General features: G+C 54.8%; 2 protein-coding genes across 2 annotated transcripts; one reads left to right on the plus strand and one right to left on the minus strand.

The window, feature by feature from the left end:
* Positions 1–2,663: 2,663 nt before the first annotated feature.
* LOC136786736 (feather keratin 1-like) lies at positions 2,664–2,978 on the plus strand. Its single transcript, XM_066981413.1, has one exon. It carries the CDS (start codon positions 2,664–2,666, stop codon positions 2,976–2,978), a length of 315 nt encoding a protein of 104 aa, XP_066837514.1.
* Positions 2,979–6,522: 3,544 nt separating this feature from the next.
* Positions 6,523–7,367, minus strand: LOC136786748 (feather keratin 1-like). The gene is made up of 2 exons (XM_066981453.1): positions 7,238–7,367; positions 6,523–6,884 (listed from the first exon to the last, which is right to left on the minus strand). Exon 2 carries the CDS (start codon positions 6,861–6,863, stop codon positions 6,558–6,560), a length of 306 nt encoding a protein of 101 aa, XP_066837554.1. The 5' UTR covers positions 6,864–6,884; positions 7,238–7,367; the 3' UTR covers positions 6,523–6,557.
* Positions 7,368–9,177: the final 1,810 nt, after the last annotated feature.

The raw sequence follows: 9,177 nt of genomic DNA on the forward strand, positions 1-9,177 counted from the left end.
TCCTAATGGCACAGAATGTATTTTGTTTTCCTGCCATTTCATTTCCTCATTTCTGACCTGCCCACTTGGTCATAGAGGCTCCTTTCAAGTACAAGGAACAGAGGTGCAAGGATTTTTCCTGGCACAAACATGTGATTAGGGGCAGAAGATAAGACTCAAGTACTGGAGGCGTCCTATGCAGACGTGGGACATGGGTTTCTGGAAAGGTGTTGAACCACTTTGGAACCCTCTTTGCAAGAAGGCGCACATATCATTCTGCCTATGCAGTGCCCTTCTGGATGAACAAAGGCTCCTTTCCCCAAGGGCAAGGAGCATCCTTCTCCTGCCCAGCCTGGCTTCCAGACTGCTCCACCAGTCACAGCTCATTGCCTGCACAGGCAGATGGGCTGTGCTGCAATTTTGAAATGCCCTGGCACAAGGCTGCTCCTTCTGGGGTGACATGTTGTCTGCTTGTTTGACCTTGTTCCCTCTTGTGGCTGTCTCCTGGGCTCTTCAGGCAACCCATGTTGTCAGCTGCTGTGAGGAAGGCAAAAGTTGATCTCCTGAGCCCACCAGCAAGTCCTGGGAAATCAGGTCCCTTCTCACTACCAGAGGACTGAGTTGTTCACGGGAACAGCGGCTTGCTCCCACCACTCTCCTTGCCATACCATGCACTTTGGCTGGACATATTCCATGACCAACAGTAAAACCAAAGACATGCCCTGTTGTGCAAAACATGCCGACCATCCCATGAGCTGCCTGAGCTATGAGAGTACTTGCCAGAAGGTCACGCTGCAGGGTGATGGCTGTTGGGGCTGCCTGGAGGCACAGCTTTAGCTCGGAGCTCAGATGGAGCTGCTTAGCTGGAGGGGGATTTGGCATGCATGGTGCTCAGGCCTGCAGACAGCAGGCACTCTGGCTTGGCCTCAAGCCAAAAGCGTGGCATGTGACCAATCCCAAATTAGAGCGTGACTTGCCCTGGGCAGGGAGAGTCTCTCCCAGGAAGCTTGCCTGCTGAAGGCATTCCCTTGCCTCCCTGGGGTGTGTCCCAGCTGCCTCCCATGTCTGCAGGGCAAGGAAGAGTTTGTTCATGCAGCAGGGATGCATTGCCTCCTTGGTGGAGTCTGGGAGATGTTTCTGTAGCCAGGGCCCTTGTGAGCAAGTCCCCTCCCTGAGCATGCCCAGCCGCGTGGCAGTGCCGGTTCCTGCCTACCCTCGCTTGTTCAGGGGGAGCTTCCTTGCCTCCCTAGTGGTGCTGGTTTGTGCTGTTGCCTGAGCGACATGGCAGAGGAGGTGTGCGGAAGCTCTAATGCTAGAAGACATATTGCCTGGGACCTAGAGATGATTCCCAGCCAGGGGGAAGATGTTTTCTGTAACCCTATATTCCCCTCGAAAAAGCGATCAGGATAGCCCCTACACACAGCCCCATCTCTTTGGCCAGGAGGGTGAGGCCTGTGTGTCCCTTGCCTCCCACCGCCCATGTCTGACCCTGCCCTGGAGGCAGACCTACTGAGAGGAGGTCCAGGGGATCCAGGATCAGAGGGTAGTTCAGTCCCCAGTCTGTAGTGCTGCAAGAGCTTGTTCTTCGTCCTGTGCAGGACCTGCCTTTTGTCCTTCTAGAACGCCATGAGGTTCCTGTGGGCCCATTCCTGCAGCCTGTCTAAGTCTCCCAGTGTGGCAGCCCTGCCTTGGATTGCATCATCTGGCCCCCAGTTGCTGTCTTCTGCCTAGTTAATGGAAGTGGTAATGGCATCAAGGCAGACAGCTGAAAGCATTGGCACAGACTGGATGCCCGGGGAGGCAAAGACCGGTGACCGTTGGATGGAGCCATGAGGGAGGAGAGAAAAGCCTGTGGCGCACCCTTAAGGAATAGGAACCTCTGCTGAGGATTGCAGCTCCATGAGGAACGGGGCCTCTTCCTACAAAACACATCACCAGCCATTCCACAAAGTGCACCAAGCCATGTCCTGTCCTCTGCATGAATGCAACCACTCTGTTGCACTTTTCTGCCCATTCTGATATGATCCTGCTGGGGTATTCCTTTGAACTGTCATACCAGTAGTAGAAAGTAGCCTGTATGGTACAATAGGCATGTCAGAAATGAGGAAATGAAACGGTAGAGCTGATGGAAACCAAAACACAACCTGTGCCATTAGCTAAAATATTTTGCACTTAAGGAGTGTCTGCTGGAAAATTATGGCCTGCGTAGAGTGACTGCGGGCCTGGGGTGGCGCAGGAGAGGTATAAAAGAGGCCCCGTCTCCTCACTCTCTTCATCCACTCCTCTCGCCTCAATCTCCCTGGGAACGAGGTAGGTCTGAAGGCCTTTCTTCCTCTTCTTCCTTGGGGATTTCTGAAATATGCCTGCCCTTTCATTCTCTGTTGGGTCTTGGGGCCACTGGCCATGGGAGAGGGAAGGGAGCAGCATATGTGTCATGCAGAGAAGCTGGGGCTTGGCTGAATTTCTCTGCAGCTATGGGCTAGGTGGAGAGCTTCGTTGGACTGGACATTCCTGGCAGAGCCCTTGGGTCCAAAGTTAAGCCCATGGGGCTCCTTCCACAGCTGCCAGGTCCCAAAACACCATTTGCCATGGCTGTCCTGTGGTGGGCTGGCAGGCTGATCCTCTCTCACCGTCGTTATCCTCTGGGCCCTGTCTCTTACCAGGTACACCTCCTGCCCTGAGACATGTCCTGCTACAACCAGTGCCTGCCGTGCCTGCCATGTGGACCCTGTGGCCCAACTCCGCTGGCCAACAGCTGCAATGAGCCCTGTGTCAGGCAGTGCCAGGACTCCAACGTCTTCATCCAGCCCTCTCCTGTGGTGGTGACCCTGCCCGGCCCCATCCTCAGCTCCTTCCCGCAGAACACCGCCGTGGGATCCTCTACCTCCGCTGCCATTGGCAGCATCCTCAGCTCTCAGGGAGTGCCCATCTCCTCCGGAGGCTTTGGCCTCTCCGGCTTCGGCAGCCGCTACTGCGGCACAAGGTGCCTCCCCTGCTAAAGCTGCTGGTGATGGTCCTGGAGAAAGACCCCCAGGGACCCAGAAGCTGGTAGAGGACTGGGCACAGTGCATAGGGTTCTTGTGTTCAGGGTGGCCAAACATCCCCAACACCCCTTGGAAGAGCATGGGACTCTGGGAGAGCACGGTCCATGCCTGCCTTACCCCTCCTCCACTCTCTCCTTTCCCACCTGTGTCCTTGTTGCTCACCACAGCTCCACTGAGCTCTGAGTCCCACCACATGAGCCTAGAGAGGACCTTCTGTCCCTTCTCTCTCAGTGGAGTGGGCAGATGGACAGGTGGCAGGGTGCCCTCCGTGGCCACAGAGTGCATGCTCTCGTCTGCCCCTGGTGCTTCCTGCACTGGGGCATCCACTTGGAGCAACCTCGTTTCCCTCTTTTGACTCGAATATTAAAGTTCTGCTGCATCCCAGCCTGCGCCTCTGAGTTGTCCTTCCCCTGCAGACGCTCCAGACACCAGCTGTCAGGACCAATGCTCTGGGGACGTCAGGGGGCATGTGGGACTCGTGGGGACCATTCACATTTCCAAGGGTGAGGCCCTATGCAGTAGGGCCCCTTGGGAAAGCACAATCACTCACACGTGAGAGAGGTGCCCATGAGTTCTGCAGGGCCGCTGGCCATCAGGCCCAGCTTTGCTGCCTCTCTGTCCTGGTGTGCCATCTCAGCCTCAGTGCACATCCTGCTGAAGGTGGCATGTGGCCACTGCTGACCTCCAGCGAGGAGCCAGAGCTGCAGGAGACCCTGGGAGGGCAGCAGCCACACAGGTTCCTGGGAAGGGGCAGCAGGGGAGAGGGAGAGAGGCGAGAGGAGGGGCGGCAATTCCTTCTGCTCTGGGGGCAGCTGTGCTGGGCGGGGAGGCTCGTGCAGAAAATGGCGCCAGAGCAGGCCAGGAGAGGGAGTGGGGGAAGCAGGCTGTACTGGCTCTGGCTGTGATTGAGGCAATTGTCTTCACCATAGGCAATATGGTGCTGTGTTCTGATTGTGTGGCTAAAACAGTGGAGGTGATGCACCAACGATTTAGCTCAGCGTCAAGGCCTACTATGTTTCCGTCTCTGCACTTTCACAGAGCAGGCTAGGGTTGGGGAAGTTTTCAGGAGGGGACACAGTCAGGACAGCTGACCCAAATTTACCAAAGGGATATTGCATACCATAGAGCATCATGCTTGGCAAGAAAACAGCGGGACAGTTCTTCCAAAGTAGCCATCCTGCAGAGACTTGCTGGGCTTCTTTTTCCCATTCCCTCCTTAAAATGTCATTATATCAGCCGGGGAGTTTTCCTGTCTCTTCGTCTTCCAACTCTTTCCCCTGTCCTGCTGCGGCTGCAGCGTGAGCGAGTGCATGGTGGGTGCTTAGATGCTTGCCAGGGTCAACCCACCACACAGTCCTCCCCCTACTCCTTCCGTCTGTTCCCTGGGCTTCCTGCAAAACCTTGTGGGGAAGAGGGAGGCAGGGAGAGACTGAGGGCAGGAGGAGAGACAGCAGGTGCTTTCTGAGTGTCTCTAAGGGCCGTCCACAAGCTCCCCAAAGCAGCACCGCAGTCACCCAGAGCCCAGTCTGGCAGATGTCTTCCTGCCAGCCTGCCCTCACGCCACATCATCTATCTTGCAGCCCCTCTATGGCAGCAGACCAAAAGCTGGTCCAGGAAAAGTTACTTGGGTGGCAAACCCGTCCAGAGAGAAGTGACTCCCAGCAGTGCTCCGAGACATCGAGGACACCAATGACATCCCGGGCTGTGTGAGCAGAAGCATAGTCAGGAGCTCAAGAATCATAGAATTACAGAATCATGGAAGGGCTCAGGTCGGAAAGGACTTTAAAGACCATCTAACTCCAACCCCCCTGCCACAGACAGGGATGCCACTTGCTGTATCAGATTGGCCAAGGCCCCATCCAGAATGGCCTTGGACACCTCCAGCAATGGGGCATCCACAACTTCTCTTGGCAACCTGTTCCAGTGCCTCACTACTCTTACAGTGAAGAAATTCCTCTTAAGGTCTAGTCTAAATCTGTCCTCTTTTAATTTAAGACCATTCCCCCTTGCCCTGTCATGTTCTACCCAAGTAAAGAGTCCTTCTCAATCTTTTTTTCTGAGACCCCTTTAAGTATTGAAAGGTCACAGTGAGGTCTCCCCAGAGCCTTCTCTTCTCCAGGCTGAACTTCTCAAGCTCTCTCAGCCTTTCTTCATAGGAGAGGTGCTCCAGCCGTCTGATCATTTTTCACCCTGCTCTGACTCGCTCTAACAGGCCCACATCTTTCTTGTGCTGGGGGCCCCAGACCTGGATGCCGTATTCTGAGTACTCATGTGGACAGAGTAGAGGGGGACAATCACCTCCCTCGACCTGCTGGTCACACCTCTTTTGATGCAGACCAGGATGCACATGGCTGGCTCATGTCAAGCCTTTTGTCCACCAGAACCCCCAAGTCCTTCTCTGGAGGACTGCTCTTGATGAGTTCTTCTCCCTGTCTGTACTCCTGTGTGGGACTACCCTGAGCCAGGTGCAGCACCTTGCAGTTGGCCTTGTTGAACCTCAAGCGGTTCACATAGGCCCACTTCCCCAGCCTGTGGAGGTCCCTTTGAATGGCACCTCTTCCTTCTTTTCTATCAACTGCACCACAGAGTTTGGTGTCATTGAGGGCAGTGACAATCCCACTCTGCTCAGCACTCCTCCAAATGCATCTAGAACACTGTGCCCAGTTTTGGGCTCTGTAGCAAGAAAGACTTTGACCAAGCACAGCAAGTTCTGCAGTGCTGTTAGGAAGGGATTTCCTGCCTTCTCCTGGGCAGCTATGCCCTCCACTTGGTCAAGGATGTAGTCATGCCTGCTTCCTGACTTCCTGTTTCATGCTGTTTTCCTAGTCAGAGAAGAAGAAACAGTGTGCCCACCAAAATGCAAAGAAGCTACTCAGATACGTTGGATAATTCTATCCAGCTCTAAGTAAGCAGATATTTAGAATCCAGATGGTGACCTGATGCGTGAAGAAGCATTCTGAATGCAAGCCTGTGTTAATGATTGCTAAGCATGAGCATCAGCAACCACCCACTCCCAGAACTACCAGTCAGCAACACCTCTCTCCCCAGGCATCCTGGAAGAGCAGCTGCAGGGGAAGGACAACTCAGAGGCACAGGGTGGGATGCAGAAGAACTTTAATATTAGAGTCAAAAGAGGGAAACGGGGTCACACCGAGAGGATGCCCCAGTGCAGGAAGCTCCAGGGGCAGACGAGAGCATGAGCTGTGTGGCCACGGAGGGCATCCCACAACCTGTCCATCTGCCTACTCCACTGAGAGAGAAGGGACAGAAGGTCCACACTAGGATGGTGCTGTCGGACATTGAGCCCAGTGGAGGTGCAGTGAGCAACAAGGACACAGGTGGGAAAGGAGAGAGTGGAGGAGGGGAAAGGGAGACATGGGCCGTGCTTTCCAAGAGCCCAGGCTGGCCCCATCCATTTGCAGTGGGTGCTGGGGGTGTTTGGCACCTCAATGCAAGAAGCGAATGCACTGTGCCCAATCCGCTACCAACTTCTGGGTCCCTGGGGGTTTTTCTCCAGGACCATCACCAGCAGCTTTAGCAGGGGAGGCACCTTGTGCCGCAGTAGCGGCTGCCAAAGCCGGAGAGGCCAAAGCCCCCGGAGGAGATGGGCACTCCCTGAGAGCTGAGGATGCTGCCAACGGCAGCGGAGGTGGAGGATCCCACGGCGGTGTTCTGCGGGAAGGAGCTGAGGATGGGGCCGGGCAGGGTCACCACCACGGGAGAGGGCTGGATGAAGACGTTGGAGTCCTGGCACTGCCTGACACAGGGCTCATTGCAGCTGTTGGCCAGCGGAGTTGGGCCACAGGGTCCACATGGCAGGCACTGGTTGTAGCAGGACATGTCTCAGGGCAGGAGGTGTACCTGGTAAGAGACAGGGCCCAGAGGATAACGACGGTGAGAGAGGATCAGCCTGCCAGCCCACCACAGGACAGCCATGGCAAATGGTGTTTTGGGACCTGGCAGCTGTGGAAGGAGCCCCATGGGCTTAACTTTGGACCCAAGGGCTCTGCCAGGAATGTCCAGTCCAGCGAAGCTCCCCACCTAGCCCACAGCTGCAGAGAAATTCAGCCAAGCCCCAGCTTCTCTGCATGACACATATGCTGCTCCCTTCCCTCTCCCATGGCCAGTGGCCCCAAGACCCAACAGAGGATGAAAGGGCAGGCATATTTAAGAAATCCCCAAGGAAGAAGAGGAAGAAAGGCCTTCAGACTTACCTCGTTCCCAGGGAGATGGAGGCGAGAGGAGTGGATGAGAGTGTGAGGAGATGGGGCCGCTTTTATACCTCTCCTGCACCGCCCCAGGCCCACAGTCACTCTACACAGGCCATAATTTTCCAGCAGACTCACCCCAAATGCAAAATAGCCTTCCTAATGGCACAGGTTGTGCTTCGGTTTCCGTCAACTCTGCCATTTCATTTTCTCATTTCTGATTTGCCCATCTAGCATCAGAATCTCCTTTTAAGTACCAAGATGAGAGGTCAAGCATTTCCCTGAGCGGGAACATGTCAGTAGGGGCAGCAGATGAGTCCTAAGTGCTGGAGGGTGTATTGGGTTTACATGGCAAGGTTCTGCAGGGGTGGCCTCTGTGAGAGGTGTCCATGAGCTGCCCATGAGCTGCCCCATGACCTCCTCTGAGGAGGTCTGCCCCCAAGATACAGTCAGACATGGACAGTGGGAGGCAAGGGATACATAAGCTTCACCCTGCTGACCAAAGAGATGGGGCTATGTGTAGGAGCTATCCCAATCGCTTTTTCCCAATCGAGGGGAACATAGGGTTACAGAAAACATCTTCCCCCTGGCTGGGACTCATCTCTGGGTCCCAGGCAATATGTCTTCTCCTAGCATTAGTGCTTCAGCACACCTCCTCTGCCATGTCCCAAAGCCCTCCTCAGGCAACAGCACAAACCAGCACCACTAGGGAGGCAAGGAAGCTCCCCCTGAACAAGCGAGGGCTGGCAGGAACCGGCACTGCCACGCGGCTGGGCATGCTCAGGGAAGGGACTTGCTCACAAGGGCCCTGGCTACAGAAACATCTCCCAGACTCCACCAAGGAGGCAATGCATCCCTGCTGCATGAACAAACTCTTCCTTGCCCTGCAGACATGGGAGGCAGCTGGGACACACCCCAGGAGGGCAAGGGAATGCCTTCAGCAGGCAAGCTTCCTGGGAGAGACTCTCCCTGCCCAGGACAAGTCATGCTCTAATTTGGGATTGGCCACGTGCCACGCTTTTGGCTCGAGGCCAAGCCAGAGTGCCTGCTGTCTGCAGGCCTGAGCACCATGCATGCCAGATCCCCCTCTGGCCAAGTAGCTCCATCCAAGCTCTGAGCTCGAGCTGTGCCATGCTCCAGGCAGCCCCAACAGCCATCACCCTGCAGCATGACCTTCTGACCAGAACTCTCATAGCTCAGGCAGCTCACAGGATGGTCGGCATTTTTTGCATAACAGGGCAGGTTTTTGGTTTTACTGCTGCTCACAGAATATGTCTGGCCAAAGTGCATGGTATGGCAAGGAGAGTGGTGGAGCCATTTCATTTCCTCATTTCTGATTTGCCCATATGCCATCAGAATCTCCTTTTAAGTACCAAGATGAGAGGTCAAACATTTCCCTGAGCAGGAACATGTCAGTAGGGAAGCAGATGAATCTTAAGTGCTGGAGGGTTTATTGGGTTTATATGGCAAATGTTTGGTAACAGAGTTCTCAGAGGTGGCTTCTGTGAGAAGTGTCCAGAAGGTGCCCCATGTAAAATAAGAGCCAGTTTCAGCTGGCTCCAAACTGGCCTGCTGCTGTCCAGAGCCAAACCAATACGCAATGTTTTTTTGGGCTGTGTGAGAACAGAATTAAGAAAAGGAAAACTACTCCTGCACAACAGCAGCTGGGACAGCGAGGAGTGAGAAACAGCCCTGCAGACACCAAGGTCGGTGAAGAAGGAGAGGGAGGAGGTGCTCCAGGTCCTAAAGCAGAATCATAGAATCATGGAATCATTAAGGTTGGAAAAGACCTCCAAGATCATCTGGTCCAAGCATCCCCCTATCACCAATATCATCCACTAAAGCATGTCCCCAAGTACCACAGCCAATCTTTCTTTAGACACCCCCTGGGATGATGACTCCACCACCGCTCTGGGCAACCCCTTCCAATACCTAACTACTCTTCC

The sequence above is a fragment of the Anser cygnoides genome, chromosome 22 (genome assembly GCF_040182565.1).
Source record: "Anser cygnoides isolate HZ-2024a breed goose chromosome 22, Taihu_goose_T2T_genome, whole genome shotgun sequence".
In the NCBI taxonomy this organism is placed as follows: Eukaryota; Metazoa; Chordata; class Aves; order Anseriformes; family Anatidae; genus Anser; species Anser cygnoides.